This window comes from Bufo gargarizans, chromosome 1, assembly GCF_014858855.1.
Source record: "Bufo gargarizans isolate SCDJY-AF-19 chromosome 1, ASM1485885v1, whole genome shotgun sequence".
In the NCBI taxonomy this organism is placed as follows: Eukaryota; Metazoa; Chordata; class Amphibia; order Anura; family Bufonidae; genus Bufo; species Bufo gargarizans.
Genome location: NC_058080.1, coordinates 397,767,872 through 397,785,377, shown reverse-complemented (window position 1 = coordinate 397,785,377; position 17,506 = coordinate 397,767,872). Strand labels below are relative to the sequence as shown.

The 17,506-nt window shown below is 40.3% G+C and overlaps 1 protein-coding gene across 5 annotated transcripts in view; it reads left to right on the top strand.

The window, feature by feature from the left end:
- Nucleotides 1–17,506, top strand: part of PAX5 (paired box 5) — a 269,099-nt gene that overhangs the window by 46,435 nt on the left and 205,158 nt on the right. For all 5 annotated transcript variants that reach the window (XM_044270849.1, XM_044270841.1, XM_044270823.1 and 2 more), the window contains exons 2-3: nucleotides 9,094–9,259; nucleotides 14,763–14,960. In XM_044270849.1, coding sequence (XP_044126784.1) covers nucleotides 9,094–9,259; nucleotides 14,763–14,960 — 364 coding nt within the window. The remainder of the gene's footprint in view (nucleotides 1–9,093; nucleotides 9,260–14,762; nucleotides 14,961–17,506) is intronic.

Below are 17,506 nucleotides of genomic sequence, written 5' to 3'. Positions count from 1 at the left end.
TCTCTTGTGGCAAGTAAAAAAATAACCAGTTTTCAGTTGTAGGCAAACCTTTCTTTATGATGGAAATTTGGGATCCAGTTACTGTTGATATAGGTAGGGTAAGACAAAATGAATGAGAAAACTTTCCAAGTACTTTTAACAAAATTGCTATATTAAGGATGGATGGGAACATTGGTTAAACGTTCAATTCACCCTATTGTGCATTGTATAGTGAAGGAAAGTCCTTTATCTTTAATGGCTTCTGGATTTATCTCAGATCTCAGTTTTAATGTTTTAAATTTAGGATTCGACAAACTGTCACCTTCTTAAATGGGCTTCTCCCAACATTCTTTTTATTTGAAATAATAAGTATATAACCCATACATATTATATAACAGAATGGTGAAAAAACCCACATTTTTGCACAATAAGTTATACTTATTGAGGGAGATTCTGTATTATTGTTTTAAATTTAGACAGCTTAACTAGACCGGGTGGCCAAACAATATGGCTACTTCATTACAGTGGGCCACCCTGGCCCCAAGTCACTAATAAACCTGTACCTCTATTTTGGCGCAAAATGTTGCATTTTTTCACCACGCTCAACAAAGGGGGAATGACTCATGGGAAAGTAAGCGTGGTCAAAAATGTGCTGAAACTATGGTGTAAAAATCTCAAAAAACATTATACAGCTAAAAGTTGGCGTAAACATTAAGACATGTAATCTATAGATGTGCCGCATGTATCATGCAACCTGAGCCACTGTGATGATTCCGGTGAATTTAAAGACTCCCTGTCTAGATGTATACTTTTCTAGATCCCTTTACATGAGATGATTATTGGGTTCATTATTGGGAATGAATGTTTGTACAACCACTTGCTCCAATAATTGACCTATGTAAAACTGCCACCGGTCACACGATGAGTGAGCAAATGCTTGTTCATAGAGTGGAAGCATCGGGTGAACTCCAAAATCATCATTTCTGGGCAGCAGATAGTGCTGTTTATACAGGGATTTTCTGCCCAGAAACGGTGAATCTGTATGGGGTATGAGCGATCGCTGTAGTGGTACACTGCCTTTTCTAATCTGAGGGCCACATTGTCATATTGAACCAGTCCCAAGGGCCGCAATAAAACCTACTGGGGCATCATCATCATATAAAAGATAGGTCATGAATGTCTTATAGGTGAAGGTTCCACTTCCAGGACTCCCACCATTCCTCAATTAGCATTCCAGAGAAGAAGAGGCCATTCATATATGTGACTTTCTCCATTATAGATTATGGATGTTGTAGTCACAGCCTAGCATTTTACAACTCCCATAAAGAGAGAACTGCATCCGTAGATGGCCACTTCTAGCTCATATGCTCCCTTTCTGGTGTGCCAATCAGAAACATGGATCCCATTCTCCTGATGTATGGGGACCCAGAGATAGCTACATAGTGGACTATTAGTCCTTGCTCATCCTCGCTCCCTTGTGTGTGCCAATCCTTATAGCTCTGGCGTGGAAAATACATATGGACAGCCACACACACACAAACTTTTCTATGTCCAGATGGTTGGGGGCTGTACAGAATGGCACCGTGGGCCACATGTGGCCCCAAGACTGCCGGTTGTACATCCCTTATACAGAGCATTAGATTAAATATTGAGAAATATGGCGTGGTTTTATTTTTGTCTCTATCTTTGTGGCTTAATTAAAATTTATTCCCAAAATGCATAACCATGTTGGTAATTAATAACTCTAATAAAGCATGAGGCCTGGAGTAGATTGCAGAGAGAAACCTGATTTTGGACATTGTTCTACAAATTATATCTAACATGACAAATCCTGAATTTACTGTGGATCTATAACTAAAATATATTTTTCTATTGTGAGCTTTTATTGTTGAGTAATGGTGTCATCATTTATGGAGCACCCACAGCAATATCAAGATATTGCTATAAGTGCCCAACTCATGGTCTCCCTATTCTCTTTCCTAGGGATATTGGATCCAGAATAAGGCTCCCTATATCCACAGTTGCTACAGGATTGGCTATTTTAGGGACAGGGGAATAATGAGGACAAGATTTTATTATTTTTCGTATATGCATGCCTCTGTCCTATGTATGGCCATTTAATGTAGTACAATTAAAATCTTTGGTAATGATGCCACCACATATGACTGGTTTTAAAATTGCCATCATGCCTAAATATCAGGTTAGCAGCTGAATTAATCTGGCCTTACATGTTAGATATATATTTGGCGATCCTACCAATTTCAGCCGGACCACCCTACCATCTAATATATGGTTGCCCCCCAATTCTCCCTCAATGACAGAGGTGGATGGAGAGAAAGACTGGCCTATTGAATTTTAGCATGTCCGATCCTTTTGTTCTCTAGGAGATGCACCATCACCGTAGGTGTTTGGAAGCAGCTTATTCCCCTCTCCTGGTCATCTAACAGGGATGAGGGGGGAAGGGGAGGAGAAGCAGTAAAACAGCTTGTTCGGCTGACAGGTATCTCATTTGTATGACCAGCCAGATTTGTTACAGACATTTCTGTGACCAAAAATCAGTTCCATCCATCTCGATTAGGCTGCTTCTATGGCTTGTGCATGGATTTTTATAAACCCCATTCAAATGTATGGTATATGAAACTTGTGCTAGAAATCTGCTGCGTGTGAGCAAACACTTACTTTTAGATCCTTATATCGGAATTCAGATTAAGCAATACTTAAATGATATTACCATTTTAATTGAGAAGCATGTCAGGACAATGAAATATTATTTTAAATTCAGTTATATTTGGATATTTCCACTGCCAGAATTGGCTTTACTATTAAATACTCAATACTGAAACTAAGTAAAGAGGGTTCTGGATATTTGTCTCGGGGTGTACAATAAAACTTTTACCTTTGTCTGCTAAAAATCCCATATCTACCTTTCAATTCAATAAGTCACAGGCTGTCAGATATATAGATTTTTCTTTTAAGACCCAAGTAGGCGGAGAAATCTAGTTACTTACTCCCTTACAGACTTGCCTACCAGAATTTTTTTTCTTTCTGCACAAATCATGGACAGCCAACATTTTTTATGGACAAATTGGAAAACCATAATGAATGATAAAGATTATAAGTCATACGTTTATAGCTCAATATACTGATAAGAATGCATTTACTGCGAGCTGTGAAATGATAATTACCACCAAAATAATCTAGTCAAGTACCACCAGCCTCAAAAAAATGCAGACACGTAGATATTTTTTTCACGGACACAGCAAAAAAGTCGCCTATTTTTACGAACTGTCTAGGATTTTTGGACAGTTGGCAACCCTGCTCCCTTACCACTACTGGTCTATATTTTCCAGCATTTTTTATTTTACGACTTGTAGCTTGTTATCTTGTTGACTGAAAGATACGATGGTGGCCTGTCAGTCTGCTACTCCCTGGCCTAGTAGCTAATGGCAGACCACAGGATTTTACAGTCATTTACTGTAAATGGTGAAAAGTAGTCAAGTTTTCATATTTTACTGAATATATGATTTGATGAGGATGTCTGGCGAAAACTTTTTACTATTTTTTAACAGTATGTTCTCCCCGTGTTTGTGTGGGTTTTCTTTCTCCAGGTACTCCGCTTTCCTCCCACACTCCAAAGACAGACTGATAGGGACCTTAGATTGTAAGCCCCATTGGGGACAGCTTGATGCTGATGTCTGTAAAGCGCTGCGGAATATAGTAGCGCTATATAATTCAGTATAATAAAAAATATATAAATAATAGGATCAGAATGGCATAGCAAAATTTTCACCTGTTCACCTTCTGATGTTTAACTGGTCCCTGTTGGTCTCTGCATCCTGGTTCCCCTCGACACGCTGGAAACTCTTACTTACCCAATGACTGGCAGTAGTGCTACTTGGCTAAACAGTCATTTCCTGCGTGTTAAGAGAAATCAGGAAGCAGAATCCAGTGGGGACCCAGTAAACAGCATAATGGGAGTGATAGGGATTGGTGAGTATTGATTTTAATTATCTTAAGCTGTTCTGACCCCTCCACCCTTTTTTTAAAATAATTATAAAAAAAAATTGGACAACCTCGGAAGTATTCATTCCCCATGACTCTTGTTTTAGATTTAGCGGCCCATTCAGTGTAGTTCTAGACTGGTATGTTGATAGCAGTAATCGTTATGTTGTTATTGTTGGTGCTATGCACAAGGATTGCGCTTTGTCAACACAGTTTATATCAAATCTATCTCTCATATCCATCCACCCATCTGTTATCTATCTATCTATCTATCTATCTATCTATCTATCTATCTACCTATCGTCTATCTATTTATCTATCTATCTCTCTATCTATCTATGTACCTATCCTCTATCTATCTATATATCTATCTATCTACCTATCATCTATCTATCTATCTATCTATCTATCTATCGTCTATCTATGTACCTATCGTCTATCTATCTATCTATCTATCTATCTACCTATCGTCTATCTATCTATCTATCTATCTATCTATCTATCTACCTATCGTCTATCTATCTATCTATCTATCTATCGTCTATCTATCTATCTACCTATCGTCTATCTATCTATCTATCTATCTACCTATCGTCTATCTATCTATCTACCTATCGTCTATCTATCTATCTACCTATCGTCTATCTATCTATCTATCTATCTGTCTATCTATCTACCTATCGTCTATCTATCTATCTATCTATCTATCTGTCTATCTACCTATCGTCTATCTATCTATCTATCTATCTACCTATCGTCTATCTATCTGTCTATCATCTATTTAGCTGCCTTTCTGTCTTTCTTTCTGTATGTCTATCGATCTTAGCTTTGACTTCTGGTGGAGTCAGGATTGTGGTAAGATTGTGTGATTATTGCAGCTTCATCATTTCCTATATGTGTATATTGAGGTCCCATGGCTGACAAGATAATTCATATTTACAGCGACTGTTGCATGACTAAAAGTTGCCATGGACCAGTAGCCTAAAATAGGAAAAGTATAAGAGATACAGATTTCTACCTCTTTTGGAACCTAATCTCAGTTTGAGCTGTAGAAAGAATCTACTCCCTACTTCAGCAGAGCTTTCCCAGATAAAATGAATAGAGGAGCACAAGTCGAAAGTATGTTCTCGTGACAAATGTATGAAATCTAAACATATTCATCTTTCTATCTCTGCTCGCTAATTGTCGTAGTTTGTACAACTTTCTAGACATGTATGTATACTTCTATAACATTCTTCGTCTCGGTTAATAGATCCCTGTAGAATGTTCACCTCATTGAATAAATGTCTCTCGTAATTATTCATGCTTAAACAACGGACTTGAGATGTATTTGACCTTCCTGTCATGCACTTAACAAATGTCTACTGTTCCTTGTGCCTGTAAGTCCTCTATTACACCATTAATTGTACAGATATTTACTAGAAACCCTCAGTTTTGCTGTATTTTTCTTACTGTCTTTACCCTGTAGGGAAATATAAAGTATTGTAATTCTATTGTCAGATACAAAACATCTGCTCCTTCATTTAGCGTACATTTTAATATATAAGATCTCATTCTTAGGGCTCGTTCACACGAGCGTATTTTGCGTTCCGTATACGGACCGTTTTATGTGTTCCGCATACGGTCCGTATATGGAACCATTCATTTCAATGGGTCCGCAAAAGATGCGGACAGCACTCTGTGTGCTGTCCACATCCGTTGCTCCGTTCTGTGGCTCCGCAAAAATTATGAGTCCTGTCCTATTTTTGTCTGTTTTGCGGACAAGAATAAGCATTTCTATAATGGGCCTCCTGTTCTGTTCCGCAAATTGCGGAAGGCACACAGGCGGCATACGTTTTTTGCAGATCCGCAATTTGCGGACTGCAAAAAACGTCACGGTCGTGTGAACAAGCCCTTATGAGGATATTTCATATCCATATTACTCCCATATTTGGGAAGTCCTAAACAAGAATGTATAATGCTACCAATTACGGTACATGAAAGCATTTTTTTTCATGTGCATTTTAAACATAATTCGAGATTATTGGTGATATGTTTTCCCCATAGAAATCAATAGAACTTGAAAAAATATCCAGCATCTTATTTTCTCCATATTTAAAATCTATATGTATGACCAGAGGTGTTCCATATATAAAGAAGCAATTAGAGAGATATATGGATAAATATTGATATGGAGTTTTAAAATCAACATGAACGTAATGCACAATTCATATAGCTGACCTATATCCATATCTTATGCCTTTATTTAGGTTGGTGTTATAGCATTTTTAAAGGGGTTTTCCAGGAATAATACATTTTAACTAATGCCCACAGCCTGCTTCCAGAAACAGAAAATTCATACTTACCTGTCTCTGCTGAGTCCATCTTTCAGGTTTACATCTGGTGCTGCATGGACATGGTCACATGCTCCACTGTGTCTAATGACTGCCACATCAGTTATTGGCTGGAGCGGTGCATGTGACCATGCCTATGCAGCATCAGATGTAAAGACTTCGGGGATCGGAATATGGACACAGCGGAGGCAGCATGGAGGACCAGAACGGTTGAAAGCAGGTAAATCAATCTTCTGTTTCAGGAGGCAGGCTGTGGGCATTAGATAAAATATAATTATTATTCCCAGAATACCCCTTTAAGGGTTTTTTCACACGAGCGGATGCTGTGCGGGTAATCCGATGAGTGAAAGAAAGCCAAGCCGCGCTCCGGACAGCAGAGACACGGAGCAGTAACATGATTGATAATACTCCGTGCCTCTCTGTGATCTTTTTACTACAAAATCACGGTGACAACTTTATCTCTTCTTTGTGATGGCTCCTTCCTATTGAAGTGTATCGGAACGAGCTGTCCCATTGAAATGAATGGGACGGCTTCTTGTAATTACACCTGCTCACAGTTGCCACAGGCACAGTGCACACCTTCTCTTCAACCAGCTGATCGGCGGGGGTGCCGGGTGTCGGACCCCCACCGACCTGACATTGATGACGTATTCTGAGGATAGGTCATCGACAAAAATAACTTGGACAATCCCTTTAACATGAAAGATCTAAGAGCACCATAATGACAAAAAATAGTAAAATTATATAGCAGAAGTGCAATGGCATATTGTTGTAAGCAAACATCTTCAAACTTTGTTCTAACCTGTACATTCTCATTCTGTGGCTTTACCTGTCGTCGTGCGGTATATGTTGTCTAAACTAAGGAAGCAACTACTTTCATTGAAACAAAGTCCTCTAGATTGCCACTTCTAATGGCAGCAGTACTAGATTTACAGGGAACTGTTATCATTTTCTGTCACTATAGGGCAGCGGTTCTCAACCTAGGGGTCGCGACCCCTTTGGGGGTCGATCGGCCCTTTCCGGGGGGTCGCCTGAGGCTTCCTATTGTGGGTCGCCCGCACAACGGCAGCGGCCCCTTATCCTCGCGCACAGGAAGTGATGTCCTATCACTGCCTGTGCTTGAAGGAGCCTGACGTCTGGACGGGTAAGTCGGGCCGCCTGTCTGCTGAGGTCCGAGTTTTTTCGTTAATGACACCGCCGCTGAGCACCACTGCCACCAATGATTTAATTAAGCCTGGCTGAGCCTGGCTAATTTTATTTTAATTATTTGGCTGAGCAAGGCTTAATTTATTTGGGGGGACATGAAGCACCGCTGATTTATTTATTTGGGGGACCCTGAGCACTTCTGATTTATTTGGGGGACCCTGAGCACCATTGATTTATTTTTGGGGGGGGGGGGGGAACTGAAGCACAACTGATTTATTTATTTGGGGGACCCTGAGCACCATTTATTTATTTGGGGGAAACCTGATGCACCACTGATTTATTTATTTGGGGGTACCCTGAGCACCGCTGATTTATTTATTTGGGGGAGACCTGAAGCCCCGCTGATTTATTTATTTGGGGGACCCTGAGCACTTCTGATTTATTTATTTGGGGGGGGACTTGAAGCACCACTGAGTTATTTATTTGAGGGGTACTGTGCGCACCACTGATTTTTATTTTTTAGGGGGTATTTGTTGTTTATTATTTATTTTAAAGTTATTTATTTGGTTTACAAATATTTTGTATTTATGCTAAAGTTCTGTGGTTATGAATGAATACTTGTGTATTTGAATTAACATTTAGTTAATGTAATGGTTGGGGGTCACCACACCATGAGGAACTGTATTAAGGGGTCACGGCTTTAGAAAGGTTGAGAACCACTGCTCTAGGGCTTCATCTTTTTATAAATATCTTTATTTTTTGTAAGACTTACTTTACTTCTAACAATGTTTTAATTCCACATTTAGTAAGGTTTTATAATCTTATGTTCCTATACAATGTAACTATTAAAAAAGTGCATATAAATATGCCCAAAGGAATTGTTTGAAGTTCACTGGCCCTGGGCCCAATGTATATTAAAGCCTTTGGGTGTGAATGAAACCCCATATACAAGCTCAACACCCCACATATAACATATCAGTACTATTGCTACAAGAGCTCTCAAATCATAGGTGCAGCATTACAATAAACCAAGATTGTTGCAAAATATGTATATAATTTACATTATGTCCCCCTGAGATTGTAGAGACAGTAGTGTGTACATTATTATTGGTGAGGCTTCTTGCTTAGGGTGCAAAACAGTTATGAGGACATACACAAACCCTTAAACTCTAACCCTGCTTTCACACCTGAGCGTTTCTTTTGTCGCGCGTTTTTATGCGCGTTTTTTGTAATAGTAAACGCGCGTTTGATGCGCGTTTGTGTGATTGACTGCAGTGTCCTATGGCCACAAACGCGCGTTAAAACGCCCCAAAGAAGCTCAAGAACTTGATTATGCGTCGGGCGTTTTACAGCGCGATCGTACGCGCTGTAAAACGCTCAGGTGTGAACTTAGGGTAATAGTTACTGTCTATAATGTCGAGATGGCCAAACTGAAGGTCTCCAGCTGTTGTAAAACTACAACTCCCACCATGCCCTGCTGTAGGCTGATAGCTGTAGGCTGTCTGGGCATGCTGGGAGCTGTAGTTTTGCAACAGCCGGAGAACCTCAGGTTGGCCATCCCTGCTATAATGCCTATAGGAAGAGTAAGCAATGCAGCTATTTACCGGTTTATTTTGCCCTCTATGTTTTGCAGGACACGGAGGAGTGAACCAGCTAGGGGGTGTGTTTGTAAATGGCCGACCACTACCTGATGTTGTTCGTCAAAGAATTGTGGAACTTGCCCATCAAGGTGTCCGGCCGTGTGACATCTCAAGGCAACTACGAGTTAGCCATGGATGCGTCAGCAAAATTCTTGGCAGGTAACAGTGTCTCTGATAATTTATAACCACAAAAATTGAAATTCTAAACTATTTGTAGTGTATTATATAATTCTATTAACTTTTTACTTGTTTATTGCGCTATAAAGATACAGATTATTGAATAGCTCACTGGCTATGCAATATTTTTTTTATTACATGCAATTACAAAAGTATTCCAATCCAGGTGCTGGTTTGAAAATTGTAGAATATGTTCCGTGACACAGCCCCTTTAAGTTCTTTTCATCCTTTTCTGCCCAAATCTAGACCCTTTCCTACAAATCCTACCATGCTTGGCTGTAAATGAGGATTCTTGATCTAGGCAAAATGAGCAGAACACGACATATGTAGTGTAAAGGAAAGTGGAGTAGTTGTCCAGTTATCTTCCATGTCTAAATGTTCTGAGATCCTTATGGGAAAAAAAAAGGGACCTGATTGTTTGGTGTGACAACTCCTGTATTTTTCCTTTTCACCACTTTTGATCCCCAATTCTGCTCAATTAAGTTTCCAAAGATTTGGGTCTGCAATTTCCTCTACAATCGACAAGCTCATAGATAGGGATCACTGTGTGTACTATTCATCCATGCAAGAGCTTATGTGAACAACAATCCTTAGGCCCCTTTCACAGGAGCGAGTTTTCCACGCGGGTGCAATGCGTGACGTGAACGCATTGTACCCGCATTGACTCCGTCCTGACCCATTCATTTCAATGGGTCTGTGTACATGAGTGGTTTTTTTTTCACGCAGCATCTTCTATATCCTGATTTTTTCACACAGCCCTGGCCCCATAGAAGTGAATGGGGCTTCAGTGAAAAACGCATTGCATCCAGAAGCAAGTGCGAATGCAATGCGTTTTTCACTGATGGTTGCTAGGAGATGTTTCATGCATGTGAAAAACGAATCAAAACACATTGCACCCATGCGGAAAAAAATTAACAACTGAACACAATTGTAGAAAAAACTGATGGAACTTGCTTGCAAAATGAGCCAATTCGTATAGTTCGTGTGAAAGAGGCCTTATAGCCACACTATGCCTGTATTTGCATCTGAAGGAACAATTTTTCTTAGACCTATTCTTACACAGCTTGAACAATCTATCAGAGCAAATTCTAAGAATACAGTTGCAAGAAAAAGTATGTGAACCCTTTGGAATGATATGGATTTCTGCACAAATTGGTCATAAAATGTGATCTGATCTTCATCCAAGTCACAACAATAGACAATCACAGTCTGCTTAAACTAATAACACACAAAGAATTAAACGTTACCATGTTTTTATTGAACACACCATGTAAACATTCACAGTGCAGGTGGAAAAAGTATGTGAACCCCTAGACTAATGACATCTCCAAGAGCTAATTGGAGTGAGGTGTCAGCCAACTGGAATCCAATCAATGAGATGAGATTGGAGGTGTTGGTTACAGCTGCCCTGCCCTATAAAAAACACACACCAGTTCTGGGTTTGCTTTTTACAAGAAGCATTGCCTGATGTGAATGATGCCTCGCACAGAAGACCTATGATTAAGAATTGTTGACTTGCATAAAGCTGGAAAGGGTTATAAAAGTATCTCCAAAAGCCTTGCTGTTCATCAGTCCATGGTAAGACAAATTGTCTATAAATGGAGAAAGTTCAGCACTGCTGCTACTCTCCCTAGGAGTGGCCATCCTGTAAAGATGACTGCAAGAGCACAGTGCAGACTGCTCAATGAGGTGAAGAAGAATCCTAGAGTGTCAGCTAAAGACTTACAAAAGTCTCTGGCATATGCTAACATCCCTGTTAGCGAATCTATGATATGTAAAACACTAAACAAGAATGGATTTCATGGGAGGATACCACAGAGGAAGCCACTACTGTCCAAAAAAAACATTGCTGCACATTTACAGTTTGCACAAGAGCACCTGGATGTTCCACAGCAGTACTGGCAAAATATTCTGTGGACAGATGAAACCAAAGTTGAGTTGTTTGGAAGAAACACACAACACTATGTGTGGAGAAAAAGAGGCACAGCACACCAACATCAAAACCTCATCCCAACTGTGAAGTATGGTGGTGGGGGCATCATGGTTTGGGGCTGCTTTGCTGCGTCAGGGGCTGGACGGATTGCTATCATCGAAGGAAAAATGAATTCCCAAGTTTATCAAGACATTTTGCAGGAGAACTTAAGGCCATCTGTCCACCAGCTGAAGCTCAACAGAAGGGTGGTGTTGCAACAGGACTACGACCCAAAGCATAGAAGTAAATCAACAACAGAATGGCTTAAACAGAAGAAAATATGCTTTAGGCCCCCTGCACACGGCCGTGTTTCACAGCCGTGTGCGGGCCGTGGAACCGCGGCCTGGATCCCTCCTGAGAGCAGGAGCGCACGGCGTCACTGGTTGCTATGACGCCGTGCGCTCCCTGCTGCCGCCGCAATACAGTAATACACTGGTATGATCTATACCAGTGTATTACTGTACTGTGCCGGCAGCAGGGAGCGCACGGCGTCATAGCAACCAGTGACGCCGTGCGCTCCTGCTCTCAGGAGGGATCCAGGCCGCGGTTCCACGGCCCGCACACGACTGTGAAACACGGCCGTGTGCAGGGGGCCTTCTGGAGTGGCCCAGTCAGAGTCCTGATCTCAACCCACTTGAGATGCTGTGGCATGACATCAAGAAAGCGATTCACACCAGACATCCCAAGAATATTGCTGAACTGAAACAGTTCTGTAAAGAGGAATGGTCAAGAATTACTCCTGACCGTTGTGCACGTCTGATCTGCAACTACAGGAAACGTTTGGTTGAAGTTATTGCTGCCAAAGGAGGTTCAACCAGTTATTAAATCCAAGGGTTCACATACTTTTTCCACCTGCACTGTGAATGTTTACATGGTGTGTTCAATAAAAACATAGTAACATTTAATTATTTGTGTGTTATTAGTTTAAGCAGACTGGGATTGTCTATTGTTGTGACTTAGATGAAGATCAGATCACATTTTATGACCAATTTGTGCAGAAATCCATATCATTCCAAAGGGTTCACATACTTTTTCTTGCAACTGTATTTCCAGATTTGCTGCAGAAATGACTGTGACTGAAAATTTGTACAATGGAGGTTGGGTTTCTGCAGCGTATTCATGGATTTTTGCATGAATAGCATAGTCATCAGCCATTTTAATTTCTGTGGCCACGTTTATGCTAATGCACAGGTACTTTTGTCATGGTGAAAACTGTCCCCATTGGTGTTGCAGACCTAAAATAGCTAGTGAGTCACATACACAAATAGATGGCAATTATAACCCCGAGACAATATTCCTCTGTCCAAGTTCAGCATGAACAAAATAAAAAACTACAGATAGTAATGGTTACATTTATATATATTGGCATTCGGAATTTAAGCATGTTGATTTGTTTCATTTGAGCTGTCAACAATAAATTGGAATTTCATAGCTCATTATTTGGATAAATATTAATTACAGTGGAACCCTGTCTTAGTTTACCAAATAATATGGCACTGTAATCAGAGATGTCAGTAAAAAAATGAATGCAATTACAAAATGAATTGATTTCCTAATCAACACACCACATTACAGCCGTATATTTTGAATTCTTTAGAATGTTCGTATCTGAACCTTGAAAATTCAGAAAATATGCTCACTTGAAGGCTATAAGCACACCCTTTGTGATATAGCTCTAGCTTGAAAAGGTATGTGGTCCCAGGACTAGGAAGAAATCATTAGAACCCACTGCAAAATATAGGATAACCCTATCTTTACTGCACTTCGGTCCCTGCATACAAACTTCCGGAAAGAATGGGGTCTTGTGAGCTGCTGTAGCCAAAGCTGCAGCCAAGGCAGTGTTGCTGTGTCCCCAAATGGCACGTCAGTGCAGTCATGTGCTGCTCGGGGACATGTAACTGCTGCAGTCAATAATTGGCAGCAGCAGCGCATGTGAGGACCAAAGTGCAGTGATGGAGCCAGATCTGAGTGGTGGGGAGCAGGTAACAATGCTGCTCTTCACAGGTCCTAATAAACTCTCATTATAAAAAACTCTTTCGGGCTAAAAATAATTTTTTATTAAAAATGTTCAGCAGTTTTTGAGATACAGGAGTTGAAAAATAGTCTACTTGGAGACTGTCGCTCCTGAGTTCCGCCAGCTGACTGCCCATGTGAAGCCTTGACCTGATAAACACTCATCATAACTAAACTTATCAAACTAATAAGAATATGGCTTAGGGTGGGTTCACATCACACTTTATGCCTCCGTTTGATGAATACGTTACAAAAAAAGGATTCATAAACGCAGCACACCATGTTCTTGTATCCTGCACAGCCCAGTAAAAAAAGTATACATTTACACAGGGGCGTAGCTAAAGGCTCATGGGCCCTGGTCCAAGGGTTCAGCTTGGGCCCCCCTTCCCTCAGTGTTTTGTGGCTAGGGAAGCACATAGCTCTCATGCTTCCTGCGGCAAAAAATGTAAACAGTAGACCACCCCCAAACCCCCCCATGCCAAATTCTTGACCTAACCCCTTCCCTCCATCCAAAGCTATAACTTGACCAGCATGCACTTTTTATAATACTGGTGTCTTCTTATGAGGCACAAGGGTCTTTGGGCCCCTTCAGGCTCCTGGGCCCGGTAGTGACTGCTACCTCTGCACCCCCTCTGCTACGCCCCTGCATTTACATATTTTTTACAATGGAAAAAAAAAGTATACTTTTTTTTTATAATACAACCCTATGGTGAGCGGATGCCACTGTATGGCATCAGTCTGACGGATCCGTTTAACGTGTAAGTTTTTGTATATGTTAAATAGATGGTAAAAATGTGATGGGAACCCAGCCTCAAATGAGTATTTATAAGGTCAGGGGATCAAAGATGAGGCTTCACATGCCGTCAGATTATGGGACTGAGAAGTGATACCCTGCAAACAGACTGATTTTTAACCCCTGCTTCTTAAAAATGGCTTCAATTTTTTATTTAAGAAGACTAATCAAAAAATGTATTTTTAGCCCAAAATGAATAAAATGTAATCATTAAAAAAAATTCTCAAAAGTATCCATAGCCTTTTAAACTGTTTAAAAATTAGTATATAGCATTGTCAGTAGAGAAAAAATGTATGTTCTTGATCTATAAAGGGTGACTTTAACTAAACACTCCATCAATAGGAACCATTCCAAGCAGGAACATTTTCCTAGGAACCACAATTGGCTGTCAAGCAGGTCAATGTAAAATGACATTGGCTATGATTTGTTTTCTGTGACTAGTTTTGATTAATTGCAAGCCCTTTCACGTGCTTATACCTTTACAGTGTGATAGCAATAGGAAACTCTTGGCTAATCTCCATCATTTAGTTTCCCATTCTGGCAGTACATCTATCAGAATGACATCACATACATGTCATATGTCATTTAAAGGGTGAGCTTTGAATTCATTTGAAATGAGCTCGTCTTTATTTAACTGCTTTATGTGACTGATCCTTCCATGAAACTATTCTTTGCTTAAAGTGTACTGTCATTTTTCTCTTTTGCAGGTATTACGAAACCGGAAGTATTAAACCGGGAGTAATTGGAGGATCAAAACCAAAGGTTGCAACGCCCAAAGTAGTAGACAAAATAGCAGACTACAAGAGGCAAAATCCCACTATGTTTGCATGGGAAATCAGGGACAGGCTATTAGCAGAGCGAGTGTGTGACAATGACACCGTGCCCAGTGTCAGCTCCATAAACAGGTAAATGAACAGTGTCCCATTTTCTTGTATCAGAGTCATTACTAGAAATCCAAGCTGTATGGTGATCACAATAATATGGCAAATAACTATTTGGGAGTAGTTGATATAAAATGAAATAGAGTTCCCCTCTGTGGGTTGGATTAGGTACTGGCTCTCCCTTTCACAATTTTGGGACATAAGCTTAAATGGGGTAAGATTAAGTGCCAGCGCATCCCCATTCTAACAGATGAAATCAGAATTCTATGAAGAGTTTATCAACTATTCAGATTTTTAACTATCTCATGTTTTTTTATTGTCTGCATGTGCAGACTTAAAGGGAACCTGTCACCGCAAGATGCAGTGCAATCTGACAGCAGGTTATAGAGCAGGAGGAGCTGAGCAGATTGATATATAGTTTTATGGGAGAAAATTCTGTAGCTCTTGCAATTTATTCATTGGAACATTTCTTTCTATGATTAGGAGTCATGTGGGCGGTGCACTTACTGATTGACAGCTGTATGCGTATGATTAGACATGCAGAGTAAGCTGTTAGTCACGGAGTAGAACCGCCCACATGACTCCCAAGCATAGAAAGAGCAGAGGTTTAAATTAATAAATTAAAATTTTTATTACATTTTTTTCCTCTAAACAATATATAATATATATAATACCTGGGGAGACTCGCTAGGGAGGCTCGTCCCTGTCCTCGCCTGCCATTGGCTGCTCCCCCTCCGACATCGGATGTTTTCATCCGCACACAGGGAGAAGCAGCAGCGGCGGTGCGTGGACCAAGAGCGGTGAAGGGAGTGAGGAACCAGGTAAGTATATACAATGTGAGAGACCTGACACATGGCAGTTTATAGCCTTGGATAACCCCTTTAATGGGATTTTATTGGAGTCCAATATAAGATAAGGCACCAATACTTGATAGGTGTGGGTCCAACTCTTGGCATCCCCCTGATCATCTGTTTTAAAGAGGCCGTGGTGCCTTTTGTGCCCTAGTGTGTTAATCGCAGCTCAGTCCCATTCCAGTGAATAGGCCCGGGCTACAGTACCAAGCACAGTGACTATACAATGTATGGAACTGCGCTTAGTAAGCTGTGGGAGGCCACAGCACTCATCATAGCGCCATGGCCTCTTCAAACAGATGATTAGTGGTGGTGCTAGGTGTCGCACCTCATTTATCAGATATTGATGACCTTCTCTAAGGGGTCATCAATATTGTACTCCTGCAAAACCCCTTTAAGTGATGGGCAGGGCATTGCTTTTGCTTGCCTTCTCTCCTCTATCACTTACATCACCTTTACAGTGATTTGTTAATAGGGGTATATTACAGAATTACTGTTATTATAAAAAATAAAATAAAAGTGAAAATAGGAATACTGTGTGTATTTAGAAATATGTATATTTCTATCTTCAAAACTCCTTCAAACATGGGACTGTTCCCTGACTCAACATATCTACTTCTAAATTTACTTTGTAGTTCTCTTCATTTGTCATAAAATCAGACTTGGAGTTTTAAAAAGACCATGTATTGCAAGGGTCAAAGCGTTGCTGCTGAGCACAATAAATATGGATTGCTAGAGGATGCTGTTGCCTGATTTGTTTTGCTTCCTGTTATTTTCAGTCATTTTATGTAACATTTGGAATTTTACCAAAATATGACCTTTAAACTGTTATCAAATGTAATTATCTCCTCCATGCCACAAATTATTACAGTGCTTAGTACTTAACACTAGAGGGAGATCTTGCAGGGAACGCTTTTTTAGACAATAAAAAAAAATCTTTTAATATACCTTCTGGATGCCTTACTTAAATAGTGCAATTTTAATCCTAGCCTTATAATTGTAAAATGTCATAAATATTGCTTATCCTTTTATCTATATGATGCTTAGTCTAATATGATGCATGAAATCACTACCTCAACTACACGCCACTGGCTCTCAAACCAATTTCTAGGCTGATTTTCATAGTTTCACTGCATCAAGGATCTAGACGTACTCTATTTAGCAAACGTTTTTGCAAAATGCTGCATGATTTTACACTAAACCATAAATGCTAAGTGGAACTAACTTCTGAATTGATTCTACAGTACGTGTTACCTGCAGACTGAACTGCCGAAATGCATTGCACAGTTCTTTAGTTACACACCCTATAGGGAAAAAAAATCCCTTTTCAGTAAGACAAACAATTATTGTATAAACTGATGCCAAATGCCCTCTGTCCCCTAACGGTTTATTCACAGACGTGAAGCCTAACCCTGGGTTCACACCTGAGCGTTTCTGAGACGCTAGTTTTACGCGCGTATTTGTCGCGCGTTTTTATGCGCGTTTTTTGCAATAGTAAACGCGCGTTTGACGCGCGTTTGTGTGATTGACTGCAGTGTTGTCCAATGAGTCTATGGCCAAAATGCGCGATAAACGCCCCCAAAAAAGCTCAAGAACTTGTTTATGCGTCGGGCGTTTTACAGCGCGTTCAAACGCTCTGTAAAACGCTCAAGTGTGAACCAGGGCCATAGGGAAGCATTGGTTTTCACGTGTTGAGCGTTTTACAGCGAGTTTGAACGC